General features: G+C 37.6%; 1 protein-coding gene across 1 annotated transcript in view; it reads left to right on the top strand.

Moving 5' to 3' along the window:
• The window catches only part of ZFPM2 (zinc finger protein, FOG family member 2), a 524,681-nt gene that overhangs the window by 307,136 nt on the left and 195,177 nt on the right, over positions 1-22,368 (top strand). Inside the window, exon 5 of the mRNA XM_042783627.1 lies at positions 12,253-12,364. Coding sequence (XP_042639561.1) covers positions 12,253-12,364 — 112 coding nt within the window. The remainder of the gene's footprint in view (positions 1-12,252; positions 12,365-22,368) is intronic.

The following is a 22,368-nucleotide window of genomic DNA, read 5'->3' as shown; positions in this document are numbered from 1 at the left end:
ATGGAATCTAATTCCCAAGGGCCAGAGAATATAATATGTATATAGGAAATAGATCATTATAGTGATAGAGATGATATAGGTAAAGATATGTTTGGTTTTCTGGTTCTAATTGTATGAACCTGAGTCTACAGTGGATTTGTTGGGTGGTAACAAAGCTTGGTAGGTTGAGTCCACTCAGAGACACCTGAGAGGATAGCCCTGGTAATCTACTTCTCAAAAATCAGCCATTGAAACCCTGTAGAGTACAGTTTTACCCTGACACACATGGGGTTGCTATGAGTCAGTCAACTTGATGGCAACTGGTACTTAGTATCTACAGTACTTCCGAAAAATTTCTATGTCTATTAAAGTTTTTTATATTGGCATGAATAGAAACAGCTATGAATTGTTAAAAGAATAGTATTTTGCTGGATAGTCCTTGACTCTTCATATATTATCCAGTTACTACAGCAACACACCAACAGCATTTTCATCAGCATCAAACTGCATCCAAAATAAAGTCAATGGATACCATCTTTTCTATCACATATCACTTCCAATTCTTTTAAAAATCATGAGTCAGACTTTCCTTAGGACTTCTCTCTGTTCCTAATCCACATTTTGAAAATCTTCCACAGATATTTCCAGCAAAAATTTGGAAGCCTGAGACAGCATTATGTCACCAATTTCTTGAGTTAGAATTCTCCTCTGTTCTTTACCTTTGGGCTGTCTACTTTTATCTCCATTAACCTTTTGGCTTGAGTATAAACATTTATTGAAGGCTACTTCTTTTGTCGGTCCAATAACTCTAAAGGTTAGTGAGAAGTGGATGCTAGTTTGACCTCTTTTATCCACATTAGATGATTCTAATTGTTCCTAAGAAATGACACTTTTGACCCATTTTGTCCTTGTCAAGTTTGTCTAAATGTGAAACTCTGGGTTGAGACAGTGTCCAAAGTAGAGAATTTTTAACTTACAACGTTAAGCCTCAATACTTCTGTTTCTTTTTAAACCATTCTAGTGTAACTGAAACTCAGGGCTTCTGGTAGTTACCTTGAATTGATTTATTACTGAAGAGACTGCCTAGATATAAAGTGCCAACTTTAACCTGAGAAAAAATTCCATAGATTATTTCAATATGGAAAAAATGAGGAAAACCTTTATGTAAGGATAATCTGTTTTTTTCTGAGGTTGCCTGCAACCCTAATAATCTCGACAACTTTTCATTTCTTTTGCATGCTAAATGATCATTTTGGTTGCCGGGGCCCTACCTGTTTTACCTATATTCATAGTCACCTTGGAAAATTCAAGACGTGATGGCAAATTTGCCACTGGCTCTTAAAGCTTCTGCATGAAGTGACACAAGCCAAGTAATTTGTTCAGTTTCATTGATCAAGTCAAATCATATGACCATGCCAAACTTTAAAAGAGACTCAGAAAGAGGAGGGTTGAAATTATTTATCAGTAACACTAATGACTAACACAAGAGCTCTGGTGGCGTAGTGCCTAAGGCACTTGACTGCTAACCAGACGGCTGGTGGTTCAAACCCACCAGCCACTCCTTGGAAGGAAGATTGGGCAGTCTACTTCTGTACTGCCTCAGGAACCCAAGGAGGGGTCGCTACAAGTTGGGATTGACTCCATAGCTGTGAGCAATGACTAACACAGCTTTGAAATTGGGTAATTTGGATAATAAAGGGCTTTTGTCTTGACTTTTAAATGAACTACTACAAACATTACCAGTGGCTGTTGTACATTATTTGTTCATTTGTTCATGTAGCTTTTCAGTAAATGTTGGATGTCAGTCTTCGTGTACAAAGCGTTGTGCTAGGTGTTTTATACAACACCCCTTGGAGAAAGAAATCATTATCCCTGTTTTACAGTTGTGCGTTCTTAGTTTAGAAAGTTTAAGTGGTTTTCCCATGTGTAGGGTTGACAGACAATGTTTCTACAAAATGTATTTATATATTCTGTAAGAATTCCCAGGTATATAGTAGAGCTGACAAGGGGCAAGGTTGTAGTCACTTCTTGGCCACAGCCAGGGAATAAGTAGTTGGACCTGTGGGCTCAGACCCATAGTTGCAGGGAACATCAAGCTTAATTGGTTTAACATACTACACAAAAACATTGTTCCACTTCCTACTTTGGCAAGTAGCAACTGGGATCTTAAAAGCTTGCAAATGGCCATCTAGATGTAATGATGGGTCTTTCCTTGTTCAGAGCAAAAAAGAATGAAGAAAATCAAAAACACATGGAAACAGTTAGTCCAAGCAACCAGTACACCTTGTGATCCACAGCCTATACGACTATGAGACCAGAAGAACTAGATGGTGCCTGGTTACCACTGTCAACCAGTTGGAGGGGGATCTATGTAGGAAATCCTAGACAGAGTGGAAGAACAAGGTGGAACAAAACTCAGAAACATTTTGGAAAAAAAAAAAAAAAAGGGACCAGGTTTGCTGGTCTGATAGAGCCTGATGGAACCATTGAGACTATGGCCCCTCAGTGCCCTTCAGATCTGGAATTGAACCCACTATTGTAGCTTGTAGCCAAACAAAAGGCAGGCATATGAGCTGAACATTTACTTTAGGTGGAATACTTCTTGGAGAGAACAATCATGGGAGAATAGAGGGGCTGTGTATGCACAGGGAGACAGCTCAGGGGGCAGGAGTGCATGGAGGGAAGCACACAGGGAAGAGGTAACTATGGCAAGGAAGTGGGAGGGGAGCTGTTGCATTGTGGTACATTGTAGTCAATGTCATGAGGCAAAGTGTATGTGAGCTGCTGTATGGGAAGTGAATTTGGTCTGTAAACTTTCACCCAAATCACAATAAAAATTTTTTTTTAAAAAAGTTTAAGTGGTTTTCCAAGGTCACAACCTGCCAATAGGATGTGTGGAGATTCAAACCTCAAGCACCTGACGTCAAGAACAGTGAGGTCTCTTCTAATATTTCAACTGAAAATGAGAATCAAGAAATGTATTCAATACTATGTTTTTGCTAGTATTTTAAAGCAAGAACTACAAATATACCTTTGTTGTTGTTGTTGTTTATGTGCCGTCGAGTCAGACCCTACAAATATACTAGTGTTGTGGAATGACAGAATAACTCACTCACCGCCGTGGAGTTGGATCCAACTCATAGAGAACCTTCCTTGGGTTTCCGAGGCAGTATCACCATGGAAGTAGATTGCCCAACCTTCCTTCCGAGGAGTGTCTGGTGGGCTTGAACAACCAGCCTTCTGGTTAGCAGTCAAATGCCTTAGTCACTATGTCAGTAAAGCTCCTACAGTATAGATTTGGTGTATTCAAACTACAGAGAATTTGCCTCACTCTTTTGAACATACATGAGAAGGAACTTGTCTTTTTCTTTTTTAACCTGTACATCTGAATTGTTTTTGTATTAATTTTCTGTTGCTGGAAGAAATTACCACAAACTTAGTGCCTTCAAGCAACACAGATTCTTATTTTACAGTTTTGCACATTAGAAGTTGGAAATGGTCTAAAATCAAGTAGTCAGCCGACTGTGTTCCTTTCTGGAGGCTTTATGGGAGGATCTTTTTTGCTAATTTGAGCTATTGGCAAAATTCCATTCCTTGAGTTTGTAGGACTAAGGTCCTCATTTTGCAGCTTGTAAACTGAGTGCTATTCCCAGCTTCATGGGTGAAGATCTTTTTCTTCAAACTTGGCAAAGGCAGATGGGGTCCTTCTCTTATGGAATCTCTTTGATCTTCTCTTCTGCCTTTCTCTTCTACCTAAATTTAAGGACTCATGTGATTACATTGGACCCACCTGGATAGTTTAGGATAATGTCACCATCTCACAATCCTTAACGTTAATCACATCTGTAAAATCCCTTTCACCATGTAACCTATACACAGGTTCTGGGGACTAGAGTGGACATCTTTGGGGCACAGTTATTCTGGCCACTACATCTTTTATATGATGAACTCTTTTCCCAATGTGTCATGCCATATGTACCATCTCTGGGATGCTAGACAAACATCTTGGCCTTAGTTTGCTCACTTATAAAATATGGAATAAAACTCACTGAACTTTAAAATTATTTGGAGCTCTTCACACTCTAGAATTCTATGAATCTTTATGTTAGAGAGAGACATGGGAAAGTGAACAACCAAGTGATCAATGTGGATATTATTGTTATTTTCTATTCATTTTGCTGGAGTGTAGATTTCATATAATCCTGGCTAACTCTCTCCTTCTCACCCTTGGTAATCTTCTTTGAAGGCAGTCAATCTCTACAAAAGTTGACTTTTTCAGAAAGAAATTGACTTACCTCCTCAAAACTGTAATAACTGGTCCCTGGAGATTTTTTATCTACTTATTATTTACTTTACAGCTTGGGTATAGCATTCAGCAGTGCTTTGCTACTATTTATTTATTTATTTATTTATTTATTGCTTTTTGCCCTATTTCTTTGCTGTAAAAGAAATTTTCCCTTCAAAGCAATTTCTTAATGAGTCTTCTTTAACCTGTGCCCAGGCATACTAAATATCCATCAGACTGCTGAAAGATATAATGCCTAACTTACCATTATGGAAAAATGTGAATCAACTACTTGTATTTACACTGAAAAATCAACTTTTATCAGCCTTAATTTGCTTATGTACAAACTGGAGGAAACGTTAATACTGACTCTGGGAGTTGGACTAATCCAAGAAGATAATTCATGTCAAGTACTAATTTTAATACTCAACATTTAGCAAGTGTTCAATCAATGTGAACTCTGAATATAATTTTAGCATTACTAGTAGTGCATTACAAGCTCTGGTAGCATAATGCCTAAGGCACATGACTGCTAACCAGATAGGTGGTGGTTCAAACCCACCAGCCACTCCTCAGAAGGAAAGTTGGGCAATCTACTTCCGTAGTGATACTGCCTCGGAAACCCAAGGAGGGGTCGCTATGAGTGGGGGCCAACTCAACAGCACATAACAACCACAACAGTAGTGCATTGAGGTGAACAATTAGACCTGATCTGCCCAGTACTTGCCAGCTTTAGCACTAAATGTTCTTATTCCTCAGGCCCCACAAGCCTGGATGGTCAGCCACCCTCAGTGTGGTAGTGCTTAAGAACAGAGGAAATTTGAATTTTGAGCTCTGTCTTTTATAGGTTATTTACCTGCAGGACATTATTCAATCTTTTAGCTGAAATTTCCTTACATATAACTTTATATAAGGGCTAAATAAGTAAGGTGAATGTCTAAGAAAATGCTATTAAAAATGTTTACATAGAAGACATAAGGTGAACATTTACAGCAAGTAGGTACACTCAGAAAAATCAACCATGGGTGATCAAAAGGGCAGAATTTGCACAAGGAGACAGCTCAGAGGTCAGGAATGCACACAAAAGAAGGACACAGAGAAAAGGTATATGGAATAAAATACCATGAATGAGGAAATGGGAAGAAGGCTATTAAATTATAGAGGTTGGAGTCAATGTCATGAAACAAAATGTGTATGAACTATTGTATGGAAAATGAATTTGCTCTGAAAACTTTCAGCCAAATCACGATAAAAAATAAAATAATCTTTACTGGCTACTTTCTGTTTATATAATTAAGCACAAAAGTGTTTTCCTGAATGAAAAGGTCCTTCAAAATAAGTTTCTAATCTGTCATTCCAGACAAGTATGTCATTATGTCCCTCTCTTCCACTTACAATGATGATGATGATGATGACAGGTAATAGTTATCTCAGGCTTTCAACGTCACAAGGGTTGTTCTAGGGCTTTATAAAGAGCTAAACCAAAGTTCTCTGGACTTGCTCGCTATTTCCTGCATGCACCATTGTTCACTCGCTGCTCAGTTGTTTGCACAAACTCTTACCAGCAACTGCAGATCCTTCCCACTTATCATCTAGGATCCTGCCCAGTGTTTCCTCCTCCATGACAGCACCACATATTCCACAGGATAGGAGTTTCTCTCTTGCTGTTTATTGATCCTGAAACAATAAACATGTGTCTTCGCACTTCCTACCATGTTACTTTTCACAGTATATTGAATATATTTTTTCTGTCTTCATCCTTCACCAGGAAGACCTACTCTTCTTTATGTTTCTAGCACAAAGTATACGACTGGGTATGTTTGTTGATTTCTTAAATAAATAAAAGATTACGATACTGGCAAGGTGATTGATATGCTTTGTACTATAAGATTTCCATATGTGTGATAGAATTTAATAATAGAAGTGATCATTATCTATTTCTCATAATTCTGTGGAAAATTATAATAGCTGATATATTTAGTTGAAATTCCCATGGCTTTAAGAACTATGAAGTATATAGATTAGATAATTTGTAAGCACACATCTTTTCCCTAAGAGAATCCACTAGAAATGAGGGCCAGGTTCCTGATGTTGAAATCTGTTATTTAAAATCAGGAGAGAATGGATGTTATAAATAATACCATTAAGAGTGCCATTCATGGATTTGTTTAAATGGTAGACTTCCTTATGTGACTTACTCTGCTTAGTTCTTAGACCTTCAGACACTGATCTTTGAACTTAACTGGTGCTCTGGTAGATCATCAAGATCTAATATGTAACTGGACTTGTGTCATTGGCACAAAGTGAAGAAGCTTGTTTTCCTCCAATTCTATTTTGAAGATAGTAATAAATAAAATGGTTTGTCAGACTGACAACCTTAGGAATAAATTGAGCAGCAACTTAAAAAAAGGAAATAATAAATGTTATGAACACTTGAATCTAACGCCATGTCTACATTGCTCTTAATTTTGGTAAGTAATGTGGTTAGGAAAACTGACCATTTTTGCCTAGCCTGTTTAAACATTTTATCATAAAATTGTTTCTTCTTGTTAGGCTTTGAAATGACTGTTTTTCATGGTTATACTTGCCAGTTACTAAGATACATAACTACATAAATACATAAAGTCAAGACTTTAATATATATCAAAGTGTGAATATAAAAATTGTTACTATGTTACTATGTTACTCTTATAATTTATATTATTCATTAACTCTCTTGTGGTAATAACTTGAAGTATTTTTTCAGAATTGTTGTTTAAAATTCAACCATCCTGGTTGACTTTTCCAACGGGAAGATCAAGGATATAAATAAATATTATAATCAAATGTGCAAAGACCTGGAGTTAGGAAACCAAAAGGGAAGAACACACCCACCATTTCTCAAGATGAAAGAACTAAGGAAAGAGTTAAAGCCTCAAATTGCAATATTGAAGGATTGTATGGGAAAATACTGAGCAATGCAGGAAACATCAAAAGAAGATGGAAGGAATACAAAAAGGCACTGGACCAAAAAGAATTATTCTACATTCAACCCTTTCAAGAGGTTGTATGATCAAGAACCAGTGTACTGAAGGAAGAAGTCCAACCTACACTGAAGGCATTGGTGAAAAACAGGACTGCAGGAATTGACAGAATACCAGTGAGATGTTTTGACAAACAGATGCAATGCCAGAAGCACTCACTTATCAATGCAAGAAATTTTGAAGACAGCTATGTGGCCAGCTGACTGAAAGAGATCCATATTTGTGTCCATTACGCAGAAATATGATCCCACAGATTGTGGGAATTATCAAACTATATTGTAATATCACACACAAGTAAATTTTGGTGAGGATAATTTGGAAACAATTGCAGTACTGCATCACCAGGGGACTGCCAGAAATTCAAGACAAGTTCAGAAGAGGATGTGGAATGAGGAATATCATTGCTGATGTCAGAGGGATCTTGACTGAAAGCAGAGAATACCAGCAAGATGTTTACCTGTGTTTTACTGACTATGCAAAAGCATCATTTGTCTGTGTGGATTGTAACAACTTATGGATAACATTGCAAAGAATGGGAATTCCAGAACAGTTAATTGTACTCATACAGAACCTGTACATAGCCCAAGAGGCAGTCGTTTGAGCAGAGGAAGGTGATACTCTGTGATTTAGGAGCTATGCATCAAGGTCGTAGTCTTTCTCAATATTTATGCAATCTATATACTCAGCAAATAACCCGAGAAGCTAGACTATATGACGAAAACATGGCATCAGGATTGAAAGCAGACTCACTGACAACGTGTGATATGCAGATGACACACCTTGCTTGCTGAAAGTGAAGATGACTTGAAACACTTACTGGTAAAGATAAAACCATATAGCCTTTGGAATGGATTACACCTGAACAAAAATCCTCCCACCTGGACTAATAAGAAACATTATCTTAACAGAAAAAATATTGAAGTTATCAAGGATTCCATTTTACTTGGATGCATAGTCAACATCCATGGAAGCAGCAATGAAGAAATCAAACGATGTATGGCAATGGGCAAATTTGCTTTAAAGTGTTAAAAAGGAAAAGTTTTAAAAAGGAAAGATACCACTTTCACAACTAAGGTGTGCCTGACCCAAGCAATGGACTTTTCAGTCACCTCATATATATTCAAAAACTGGACAGTGACTAAGAAGGACCAAAGAAAAATTAATGCCTTGAATTATAATGTTGGCAAAGAATATTAAATATATTCTGTAGTACCCAAAGAACAAACAAATCCATGTTGGAAGAACAGCCAGAGTACTCCTTATAAAGGAGGCTGGTGAGACTTTGCCTCACATGCTCTGGACGTTATCAGGAGTGACCAGTCCTTGCAGAAACACATGATGCTTGGTAAAACAGAGGCCAGAGAAAAAGAGGAGCTTCCTCAGAAAGGTGGATTGACACGGTGGCTGTGACAATGAGCTCAAACACATCAAAATTATGAGGATGGCACAGGACCCAGTAGTGTTTCATTCTGTTGTACGTAGGGTTGCGATGAGTTAGAACCAACTTGAGGTTACCTAACAACAATAATATTATCTCTTATAAGAAGCCATGGTGGCACAGTGGTTAAAGTGTTTGGCTGCTAAACCAAAGATTGGCAGTTTGAAGCCACAAGCTGCTCCATGGGAGAAAGAAGTGGCAGTCTGCTCTCATAAAGGAAACAGCCTTGGAAACTCTATGGGGCAGTTTTACCCTGTCCTGCACAGTTGCTATGAATCCACATCAACTCAGCAGCAATGGGTTTTGGGTTTTATTTATCTCTTACAATAATATTAATACTGCAAGTAATGGGCCAACATTATTTTTATGCATAGTTTTTAATTTTTTTTCTCAGCTAATAATGGATTGATGCCTCATAGTTTATCATTGTTGTCATGCGATGGGTGAAATGCATTTCTTGCATTCCTAAGAAATTCAAACTCACCATGAAATTCATGTCGAATACATGGAATTCAAGTGAATACTTTTTAATGCCTATTTTGGAAAGTTGTGATTGCATGTAACTTGTGTGAAAGTACCAAAATGGGCTGAGATCTCTTTGGCAGGAACGTATCTAGGTAAAAAATCAATAACTATGAGTTGGGGCTGACTCGACGGCAAATAACAACAACAACATGATTACCTTGAGACTTGTATTGTAGTGTGTGTTGTGACTTCGTGGTAGTTGATATAGAGAACATGTTGTTGTTGTCAGGTGCCATTGAGTCATCTCTGGCTCATAGTGACCTTATATGTTATTAACAGAACAAAACACTGCCTGGTCCTGTCCCATCCTCACGATGCCTGCTATACCTGAGATCATCGTTTCGGCCACTGTGTCAATCATTATTGAGGGCCTTCCCCTTTTTTGTTGACCCTCTACTTTACCAAACATGATATCCTTCTCCAGGGAATGGTTCCTTCTGATAACATAACCAAAGTAGGTGAGATGAAGTTTGGTCATTCTCACTTCCAAGGAGCATTCCGTCTGCAGAATAGGTTTGTTAGTTCTTTTAGCAGTCCATGATGTTCCAGCATTCTTCGTCAACATCACAACTTAAAAGCATCAACTCTTCTTTGGTCTTCCTTATTCATTGTCCAGCTCTCACATGCATATGAGGTGACTGAAAGTACCATGTTTTGGGTTAGACACAACTTAGTCTTCAAGGAGACATCTTTGTTCTTCACCACTTGAAAGAGGTCTTTTGCAGCAGATTTGCCCAGTGCAATATGTTGCCTGATGTCTTGACTGCTGCTTCCATTGGTGTTGATTGTAGAACCAAGTAATAAGAAGTCCTTGACAACGTGCATTTTTTTCTCCATTTATCGTGATGCTGTTTATTGGTCCAGTCGTGAGGATTTTTGTTTTCTTTATATTGAGGTGTAATCCATACTGCAGACTGTAGTCTTTAATCTTTATCAGTAAGTGCTTCAAGTCATCCTCACTTTTAGCAGGCAGAGTTTTGCCATCTGCATATCACAGGTTGTTAATGAGTTTTCCTCCCATCCTGATGCCATGTTCTTCTTCATAGAATCGAGCTTCTTGGATTATTTGCTCAACATACAAATTGAATAAGTATGGTGAAAAGATACGACCCTGACGCATTCCCTTCTTGGTTTCAAATCATATACAGTCCCCTTGTTCTGTCTAAGCAACAGCCTCATGGTCTATGTGCAGATTCCTCATGAGTACAGTTAAGTGTTCTGGAATTCCCATTCTTCCCAATGTTATCCATAATTTGTTATGATCCACACAATCAAATGGTCTTGCATAGTCGGTAAAACATAAGTAAGCATCTTTCGGGTATTCTTTGCTTTCAGCCAAGATCCATCTAGCATCAGCAGTGATATGCCTTGTTGCACATCCTCTTTTGAATCCAGCTTGCATTTCTGGAAGTTCCCTGTCAATGTAGTGCTGCGACCATTTTTTAATTATCTTCAATAAGATTTTATTTGCATGTGATATTAATGATACTGTTCAATAATTTCCACATTCTGTGGGATCACTTTCTTTGGAATGGGTACAAATATGGATCTCTTCCAGTCAGTTGGCCACGTAGCTGTCTTCCAAATCTCTTGGCATAGCCCAGCGAGTGCCTCCAGCGCAAGCAATATCCATTTGTTGAAACATCTCAGTGGGTATCCATCAGTTCCTGGAGCCTCGTTTTTCACCAATTCCTTGCAGGTTCACCTTGTTTCCTTCAGTACCCTTGGTTCTTGATTTTATGCCATCTCCTGAAATGGATGAACATCAACCAGTTCTTTTTGGTACAGTAACTCTGTGTATTCCTTCCATCTTATCTGGATGTTTCCTGCATCAGCCAATATTTTGCCCATAGGATCTTTCAATAGTGCAACTTGAGGCTTAAATTTTTTCTTCAGTTCTTTGAGCTTGAGAAATACCAAGCATGTTCTTCCCTTTTGATTTTAGAGGACGTGGTGAATGATACAAGTCTGAGGGCCTGCTCACTGTGACTCATCAGGAATCCTAGTCTTGCTAAACCAAAACCAAAAAAGCAAATCACTGCCACGGAGTCATTTCCATCTCATAGCGACCCTTCCTTGGGTTTCTGAGGCGGTATCTCTACGGAAGTAGATTGCCCCATCCTTCCTTCCAAGGAGTGCTTGCAGTCAAATGCCTTAAGCACTATGCCACCAGAGGCTTATGCATTTCCTCCCCAGTTTATCTCCTGCCATGTAAATTTATGAACAGGGTTAATCACAAATAATTTGGGTTCAGAACAGCCTGTGGTGATGAACCTTTGAGCCTTAAACTTTGGAACATACACTGGAAATACCTTGTTAGGAGTATTGGTACTTGTTTCCCTCCTTCTCTGAGCACCGGATGTCATACTCAGTTGTTTTGCATTTGAATGTATTCATGATTCCTCCTTCATAGTCTTTGTGGAGACAATGTATGGTGAATCACTAGCATAATTATTATTTTAGTTATAGTCAGACCGCATATCCACACTTAGCACAGGGAGCTGGGGTGGATTTCATTATTCATTCAGAATAAGTTTCCTACTCTAATATAAATGTTGCTCAGGATAGAGCTTTGAAATGGATACTGATTCTTTAAATTCTTTCCTGTCTGTTTCAGGAAATAGTGAGATCCTGTTGATAGTAAAGTACAATGTGTCTAAAGTTCACTTCTAAACACTCTGCTCTTTGCAATGAAAGTCATCTGCATTCTCTTTATAATTCAGAGCCACAAGAGATCTGTCTAATCTTGGAGATCTGATCCAGTATCATTTAGGAAAAAAAAAAATCCTTGGTAATAATTCTACCATTCAGATTAGTGAAAGCAGCAAAGCTTTACAGCTTCTGTCGTCTTAAAAAGATATCACGAGACAGGGGAATAAGGACTTGGATCACGGTTTGGGAGATTTAGTTGTTTGTAAAAATAAAATGATTAGTACAGTTATTATTCAAGTTTTTAATCACCAAAAGCAAATGGCATCTGTTTGTTATCATTCTTTCTACAGAAGACAAAGGCTCAGGTCCCAATGGTGCTGACTGCTGGTCCCAAGTGGCTGCTGGATGTGACTTGGCAAGGAGTGGAAGACAACAAAAACAACTGCATTGTGTACAGCAAAGGTAAACACAAGATCCTCTCCCTCCCTCTTTGGACATATTGAAACCTGAGCATTGCAAAATATCGTCAAATGAGTGGGAAGACAAAGTAAAATTTGATTCTCTTCCTCTTTCCCTGATGAGTCTCTCTAACCTGTTTATTTAGGAAGGCCACTTGTTTTTGGTTTTGTTTCTGTACAACATGTAAGAAAAAGCATCATACCATTAATTTCTTAGTGCCATAGACACCTGAGTTTGAGTGGCCTGACTAGTAACCTTCCCTTACGATTAGTTTCACTGATAGGTCTGGCCTGATGCAATCCCAGATTCCTCTCTTGGGCATTCTCTATCAAGAAGTAAATTTCTTTTGAAATTTTGCAATTTGTGTCAAGGTGCATGCTCCAGGAGGTACTCCATTCCAGCTGGTTTCTTGAAATCACACATGGTGAGAGGATAGCTGAAAATGAAGCCATTGAAAGACTGAGAATTCTTCCCCATGGTGATTTCTGAAGGGCAGGAGGCAAACGGGGAAGGGGAAGCTGCTGGCTTGCAGAGCATTGCCTTTGATTTGCTCAGTGTGACATCATCCTAGACAGTGTCATGTAGCTATGCCTTGGCTACAAAGGAGCCTTAGCCCCATGATGATACATCATGGGACCAGCTCTCCCAGAACTCAGGACCCACCTTGTGTGTAGTGTGGTTTGGGGCACTGTTCCCTGTGTTCAAATTATGGACCCTAGCTCTGTGCTCTTACAATGAAATCCCTAATCTCGCTTCTTCGTAAATATTGCAAAACCTTGTGCTTCTCATGTTTAATTTCTTTTAGCTTTCTTTTTTAACCAAATAGACCTACTGAGATCAAAGATTTATTTGCACATTGAACCTAGAAACCATAAAAGCATACAAGGGAACAAGCAAATAAGCACCCCTATCACTATATTAACATATAAAACACTAATCATAACATCAAAGACTCTTAAAAACTTGCTAGAAACAATTACAACTTGTTCTTATAATCATTACAATTTGTACACTTATAAGAGGATTGCCTTTAAACTGCCATAAGCCTTTGAAAGTTGAAACGGCGGAAAGAGGGAATTTGCAAGCTAAAAAAAAAAAATCTGCACACCAGGATCTGATTATATTCTTTTTCCTTCTGTAATTGCTGGGCCAAAACCCACCAATTTTCTGCCCTGAAATACCTGTGGTATACTGGTAGAAGCTGTTAACTAGACAGATCACTTTTTTCCCAGGATAGATCAATACAAACTCTCAAAATTGGAAGAAATAGTGATCCAGCTTCAATGACCACACTCAGAATTCAGAGACGTACAGAAATTGCCCTGGCTTGTAGGACTGGTGCTTGGTGGGGCAAATTTTTGTCACAGGATAGCTTCTCTCTATTATGACAGTATAATATGGACAAGCCCAAGGAATAGGTATTCCCCTGTCATGATCCAAATCCATTGCATTTTTAAATTGGTTATTCTTTTAGGAGAGATGATTATTGTAATAAGAGAAAAACTTTAAAAAATGTAGTTCGATGGTTAGTAAAGTACTTTAACTTGAACACTTTTATGTGTTTGTTTTGTGCTTGGCTATACCTTAATTGTCTTGGCAATAAATAATTTAGGATAGTTAACAGAAGCTAACTAATAAACTCCTAAAACAAGCATTGAACCCAGTTGTGTGCTAGCATGTATATTGATAAAGTTGCTGTTGTTAAGTGCTGTCAAGTGAGTTTCAACTTACAGCAACAAGATCTGGCAGATGATAGGGTTTTCTAAGTTGTAATCTTCACGTCTGCACATCAGCAGGTCTTTCTTCCTTGAAGCCATTGGGTGGGTTAGTGTCACCAACCTTTTGGTTAGCAGCTGAACACTGAACCATTATGCCACCAGGGCTCCTACTCTGGTAATAACAGCTCCCATTTACTGTGCACCTTTTTGCATCCTCAGCTTGGTGCTCCTCAAGCAAATTGTATACCGTTCTCTCATTTTATTAGTCTCTTTCTTTTATGATCATCCATTTAGTGTTGGAGAAAAGAGTAGACAAATGTTACCTTTCATTACCTGTCTTCCTATCTGCACAATAATTCTTGATATCAAAGACTGTCTCTCAATCACCTTTCCATCTCTGGTCCAGTACATTGCCTATACAAAAAAAAAGCACTAAGTATGAGTCGGGGCCGACTCGACGGCACATAACAACACCAATAACAATAACAACAAATGGCTATTTAGATAACAAATGATGAATGGTTGCCAGATGCCATATGAGGCACACTAGGAACTTCACATATAGTAATGACAAACCATATGAAACTGACATTATTTGAACGTTTTTGTTTGTTTGTTTGTTTTTAACTTACAAAGTGATAATTTTATGTTGTTCAAGTTAACATAACAGTTGGCGTTGCAGTTTGAGAGTCACTGAGTGGTACAAATGGTTAAGTGCAGACAGTTAGCCAAAGGATTGGCAGTTGAAACCCAGTCAGTGTCACCTTGGAAGTAAGGTTTGGTGATCTGCTTCCAAAGGTCACAGCCTTGAAAATGCTATGGAGCAGTTCCACTCTCCACACATAGGGCTGCCACACATTGCCATGAGTCAGAATTGACTCAAAGGCAATGAACAATTGCAGTTTGAATACTAGACTTGACAATGACTTCTGTATGTGCATTATTTCAATTATCCTCATTTAATAGGGCCACTGGATTTGTTGTTTTTTTATGACGTGATTATTATACTGCCTCATTTTATGAAAGATGAAATTGAGATTTAGATAGTATAACTTGTTAGGATCACACTAATAACTGTTTGAGATGGGTTTCAAACTCACATCCATCTAACTTAGTGTCTTGAGTTTTACTGAAATAAGTTCTCTCTGTATTAGGTTTTAGAAGAGTTAAATGAAATAGATATTATTTTTCCATTTTACACATGCAACTTAGAGAAATAATATAATTGTCCATCATCATGGAGTGTTTGGGTTAGAGTGAAATTCAAATCCATCTCTTGACAACTCCAAAGCCTGTGTTTTTGTACTTTGTGACATTTTACAATGAGTAAATCCTCTCACACCACTCTGGTCTTTTTGCCTGGGAGGAATTACATAGATTATATATTATAGTCAGCATGTCCCCATTGTATTCTTCACAATCCTGAAGACCAAATATTGTCTATCACGACCCCTTTAAAAACTGACAGTCTGTACTGGTATCACTGTGCCCTTCAGTGAAGAAGCCTAGTTAGGTTATTTGACCAATCGATGTTAGATTTTTCTCTTTCCATCAAGTATTTCTTGAAACTAGCATATCACACTTTGGGAAACTTTGCTGTAGACTCTACCTTGCTTTTCTAAATGGGCTCTGTACTAGTTAGTATTCAGACTGCCATTGGAGGGAGAGGACGGCTCTACCCAGCACACATTCAAAGCTTTACGAACACCCAAATATTCTGGGATTCTACTGGGGATCAGAGAGACCAATGAAAATGCAACCCCAGGAAGAACTCTAATCAAGACTCCATGGGCCCTGAAGTCTTCTACTACCATGGGTTGCAGGTAGGGGAAGCCTTCCACAGCAAGAAGGTTTCATAGGTGGAAAGGTTTGACACTTTAGGCTTCACAAATATTGGCTGAATAGCAATGATATATGAGATACTTTTGTAATGTGTATGTTATGTATTAGTTCAGGTTCTTTTGTTTGCAATTGATGGAATCCAGCTGAAATTAGCTTGAGTGAAAAATAAAAATGTGAGTGGGTATGTATGTGTATTGGGGTGGGAGGATCATCAAATCCATGTAACACAGTCCAGGGATATTCTGGACATCATTTGGACTCAATCCCAAAGCTCAAATGTTTTTCCCAGACTTTCCTGATCCTTTGGCTCTTCTTTCATGTGCAGGCCCTAGTCTCAGGCAAGTTCCTCTCAGGTAGTGGCAGACTCCAGACTTTTTCTACCAGTACAACAATGCCAGTGAAAAGAGGATTGTCCTGGGTTTTAATTTGGGCAGGTACCAACTCCTGAACCAACTAATTACTATAACTCTAACAGGCCAGAGTGCAATCATTCTTTGGACCTAGGAGTGAAATTAACCCGACTACAGGAGCCATCAAGATGGAGGAGAAGTTATTCCCCAAATGAATCCAAGTTGCTGCTGCCAGATCAGCTAACACCCATACCCTCAGATACTACACATTATTCCCAAGGTCAGAAAAGCATTCACTCAGGATGAAAAGATTCCTGATGCCACAATTATATTTCCTTTTTGTTTTCCAATTAGGAATCTAACTTCTTTTGAATCCTATGCCAAATTCATTAATACAAATCCTTGCTATCTGAGAGTTTATCATTACTGATTTGCATATAAAATACAAAATACATGCATATATACATATATATGCATACATACACACACACACACACACACACACATATGGAGCTCTGGTGGTGGGGAGTTGACTGCTAACCAGAAGGTTGGCAGTTCAAACCCGCCTGCCGCTCCATGGATGGAAGACTGGGCAATCTACTTCCATAAAGATTACCACCTTGAAAACCCAAAGGGAGTCACTATGAGTTTTAAAACCAAACTCACTGCCATCGAGGCAATTCCGACTCATAGTGACCCTAGCTAGCATACAGAATAGAACTGCCCCATCGGGTTTCCTCAGCTGTAAATCTTTTAGCCATCATACTGCTACCTTTTTCCTCTGCAGAGTGACTGATGGGTTCAAACTGCCACCTCAGGTTAGCAGCTGTGCCCTTCACCACTGCCTCACCATCAAATGTGGGCCAGTAGCAAAATTAAATATGGCTATAAAGCTTTCATTTCCAGGGTGTACAGCAAATAATTATTATAAACTTATATTCTATCACTTAGTGCTATTTGACAGGCTGCCATCAACTTGTTTTCTCAAAGTTACAAAAGCATAGTATTTGACATTAATATTGTAATCTGATGTACTTTTTTCTTGCCTCAACTACTCTCTTGTCATTCCAGAAAGTAATTAGCTCATCCAGACATTGATGGACCAGACTTGTTGGGTCATCTGTTTTTTGCCATTATTCTCAACAGACTCCAGATAATTCTAATTTACTTATCTCCAATGGAAAAATACTAAAAAGCACCATGCTGAAGTTAAAGGGATCTCCGCTTCTGAGGGTGGGGTGGGCAGATGCTGGAACATACACACCTAAAGTCTGCTGATGCCTGTAGAGCATTGGGGAGCCACTTCTTTTCGTCATGCCCTTGTGTTCTTTATAGTGCTTGCAAAGTAGGGTGAATTTTTCAGATGTGGAAAAGCAATAGGTTACTCTGATTTGCATGTTTTTGAGTATTCTGAATTAAACCTTTAGCATCGTCAACATTGGTTCACACAGTCACTTAAAATCGGGGAAAAATTAAATTATGTAGTTTTTCTTACAGTTGTTATTTCAGATTAAACATATCATCTAGTTCACCAGATCAAAAGAATAAATGTTATCAGTCAAAAGAGTGAACAAGATATTAGCTAACCTTCAGTCCCATCTGAACCATAGAAGATTTCTCTAGATGTGAAATCAGTATCATTGTAAACCAATTATATTTTATATGTAACCTTGGGCAAATCACTTACCTTCTTGGAATCTTGGTTTTCTCAGCTCTAAAAATTGAAGAGCAGTGGGTAACTTGCAAGTTATTTATAGAGAAGCAGCCATACATATAACTGTTTATATTATAATAAATATGTAGCTGATTATCTTATAGCTAGTCCAATTTGTCCTTGTGGTCAAATTGGTACTAATTTAGAGGGAATGAAGCTAGGCCTTCACGTTGGTATCATGTAAGTGTGCAGGAGGATGTAATCGTTAGATATCAGATTTACAGCTGAGAATTCCATGTATACTATTCAGTCACCATGAAGCCCTATGTATCTGCAGAGGACAGTATCACAGAGTCAGAGGCCTGATGTCTGTGCCTGAAGATATCCAAGGATTTTTTTTTTTTCCCCAAATCTGAGGCCTATAATGTATTTCTTTTTAATGCAAGTTGTAGGAAATGCTAGAATAAAAACGATGATAATATTTATAGTAATAATAGTCACTGCCATTCATTAACCATTTATTCTATGCAAGATACTGTTCTGAATTCTGTGCAGACATTTTCTTGTTTACCATTACAAAAAAACTCAAGAAATAAGCCTCACTATTTCCGTTTTACAGATGAGTAAAGTGAGGTTTCGATAGGCTCGGTAAATCACTCAAGGATGTCCAGCTTATGTGCGATGAAGCTGGCATTCGATACTAAGTGTGCTGACGTCAGATCCAGTCAAGCAATCAGCAGAGTTCTAAAAGATGCTGTTTACTAGGCTAAGATTGCAGGTTATCGCTCTTCTTTCTAAATTTGCATACGTGTTTATCAGCAAAACTTTTTTTTTTTTTCATTCTGTGGGTTGGAGTTAAAGATAAGATATTTGAAAATTAAAACAGCAGTGGCAGCAATATTTTATGCTAATTTCTCTGTTGCTTCTAAGACCGCAGTGATGTAAAATCATGTAAAAGATAGCACACTACTCTCAAAATCATTTTACAAACATCTTCAGAGTTCTAATTTTGTTTTTTTGCTACACATACTTAACCATGCAGATAATTCTTTAACCCTTTATTGATTGACAACTATGTTCTAGGCTGTATATTAGGTGCTGTTGAAATAATGACAAATAATAAAATAGCCTGACTTGAATGAAATTACTTTCTGTACCTGCATTATATTGATCATTTTTCAAAATACAGATCTTTCATTATAAGGACTCTTAAAGCAGTCTGGACAGTATTCCGTCTTAAAATAGAGGATTTAGTGCAGATAACTAGTATTTTAAAACAGCTGTATCAAATGTGGCAGATTTTCAAATTAGCCTATAAGTTAATGTTTAACTTTACCTAAAGATCTAATTTTATGTAATTAATGAACATATGTAAAAGGAACAAAAATATGTGGTCCTGTTTTAAGTATTTATTTAACCATTCTGTAATTCATGGGAAATGTGTAACTATTGTCTACTTTTATGGTATTGTTAAACAGGGAAGGTGTCTGAACCAAATATTTAGCAGCAGGAATTATAAAATCATAAGGCGATTAAGTTAGCTAGTCATGGAATTCCAATATTGCTTTTTAAATGACTTCAGGATATAGGAGGTACTAAGGTTATTATCTGTTATCAGGAATACAGTGGAATTGTACAACTGGATAATAACCAAACAAACTGACACAATGTAAAATTACATTATCAGTGTGTTAAAACAAAATTGCGCCCTAAAGGAGTCCACATGCCAGCTCAGAGCTGCAGTGTAATTATGCTTAACTCTGATAATTAAAATACAACAGAGATCAACAGAATCATTTTCATTAAGAAAATTATTAATGATGGTGGTATAACAGTAATTGATTGCAGAGCACCACAGGATAACGCAATGCTGAAAACCCAACATGTTTCAGGAACATCTGATGCCTTTTCTGGTTGTGTTCTGTGAGAATGAGAGCTATGTTTTGAGGATTGAGCAATTGATTATGCCTATTCTAGGGATAGTGATTACAAAAAGCCCTGCTTCAGAAAACCACAACTTTGATTCAAATTGTCATTTCTTAGGGACTCTTATGGTCATGACAAGTGACCCCACTGGTGACTATGTTATTTACAGTAGAGTTGTCTGCTGCATATTGGAGGGTAAAATAAACTTCAGTAAATACTGAGCTCCTGCCATTTCTGTTTCTTTCTGTGCGTTTACCAGTTTGGCAATTATGTTATTGATTTACTCATATTATTTCATTCTGCAACTGGTCGAACTGATTATTTCATGTCCTTCGTTATTATTAATGTATACAATAAGATGTGAAAAAATACATTTGTGTTTATATCCACATCTCTCTGGGTTTCCTTAATGAAATGTTGGTAAAGGACCCTGCATGATAATACCATAATTACGTCCCTGAATTAGATGTTGTGGAAGAAAATACCGTAAACCTCCCTGGAACCATGCATGAATGAAGTTTCTGTCTCTTAGGGGTAAAAACTCAGAATATTGGCAAATGATAAGAACTAAGCATTTAGCTGTTTCATAATAAAAATGAAAAATGAAGAGCAGGGTCTTTTGAAAGGTGACTCACTATCATTCAGGCATGTAGCTTGTCATTCAAAGAGATGATCTTGAAAGCTACCCCCAAAAGTGTCTTTGTCAACTAAAATGAGGGACAACCTTTTAGGGTAAGGGTTTGTTTTATTTTGTTTTTTTCCCCAGAGTAAGATACTGTGAATAATGTTTCTTTCTTTTTTTGAGCACTGTATTACATAGAAGACATTTCATAATTCTTTGTAATTCTCGATGAAAAATGATACATAGTTTGTCCTTAATATTATTATAATTATACTAAAAAGTATATTGCACAAGAAAGCATTCTGGAAGAATACCTTTGAAATTAAAGAAGTATTTCTGTAAAGGTGATAATATTCGAGGAGCTTCTTTTTATGACCTTTTTCATAATTTTTCTTCACTTTGATTATATTCCTTATATAATTTGAGAGAAAATATTTGCAAATGAAAATCACTCTTTGTCTTAACTACATTCTTGCTGTTCTTTCCACACAAACCAAACTAAAAGAACAGAGAAATGTTTACCTTACTTTCCTACAAATATTCCCCATCCTCAGAATTTAAATTATTTCCTAGTGATATAATTTCTTTCTTTCTTTTCCTTTTTTTTTTTTTTTTTGGTATCTCTGTGTCCTGACATAATGCTTTTCATAAGATAATTTCCCAAATAATATGAAAGCAATTGAAATCATGCTCTGCACATGATATGGCCCAGGTGTTATGAGGGATACAACAAATATAAAGCCTACCTTTGCCCACCCTAGGCTTAGGCGCTTATTGATAGAGTTTATTTGATGAATGTGGCATGATACTGATTTCAGTCTTGCATGTTTAAGAAATGTTCCAAGGAGGATATGGACTTATGGTTGGAGATTGAAATTGAGTGTAAATGTGAGTTGGCAAAGTGACGGTAGGCAGTTGAAATTGCCTGTTTAAAAGCTATAGAGTGCGATACATATGGTTTGTGCTTTAAAGTGTCAGCTCTCAATTTAGTTAGAGGAGAGAATCTACAAAGGAGACCAGTGAGGGCCAAGTCTCCAAAAATTTATCAGGGCCATGTTGTGGACTGATTTGAATGCTCATTCTGAAGTCCTTTTCACGGAGGTCTTTTAACATGGAAAGCAATGTAAGATAAGTATTTAGTAACATTCTCACAATTATCTCCTTGACTTTAGCTGACTCTCTGGGATGTCCTCAAACTTTATACTTTAATTTTGCTGTTGGATTTTTTTTTAAAAAATCATATTTATAATTTACACAAAGTCTTTCTTGCTCTCTGACCATTCCTTTTCTCACCACCTTGTTCTTGTTATGTTATGTGCTTTCCTGTATCTCTGAGGATATATGAATGGGAGGATGTGTAGGAAACTGTGCGTCCTAGGCGTTGTTCCTTATTTACTCTGGCCTATTTTGGTCCCCATCTCTTATGTTGAGGCTTTCCTGCAAAGGATTGAGCAACTCGGGTAACGTTCTTTTGTTTTCCTTTTTTTTTAAAAGAATGGAAAAGACTGTGCACAATGAATGCAAGAACAGCATGGCTGGGCAGTTGTGTGTAGAATGTTTTCAACTGGTGGGCTTTGTGTAGGGTCATCACAACCCAGTCATGTGATGATGATAGTGATAATGATATCTCTAAATTACAATATATCTCAACTTTTTTGTTGTTTTAGTTTTCTTTTAGCATGGTTAGCTTCCGCAGAGAACTTAAGTCTCTGAATATAGGAACCTTGCAGCCTACATTCCTAGGACTTAGCGGGAGAGCAAAACTGGCTGGTGCTATGGGGAAATCCTATGTCATTGCTGAGAATGGAGTTGTTCCCTCAGTCCTCTGATTTTAGGTGACACTAGCGTAACCTTCTGTGAGCCTTTATCACTGGCTCTGTTCTAGTTCTCTGGAA

Source organism: Orycteropus afer, unplaced genomic scaffold, assembly GCF_000298275.1.
Source record: "Orycteropus afer afer isolate SDZICR_OR568_19922 unplaced genomic scaffold, OryAfe1.0 scaffold00021, whole genome shotgun sequence".
NCBI classification, from domain to species: Eukaryota; Metazoa; Chordata; class Mammalia; order Tubulidentata; family Orycteropodidae; genus Orycteropus; species Orycteropus afer.
Note: the sequence above shows the minus strand (reverse complement) of the source record. Positions and strands in the feature narration are given on the sequence as shown.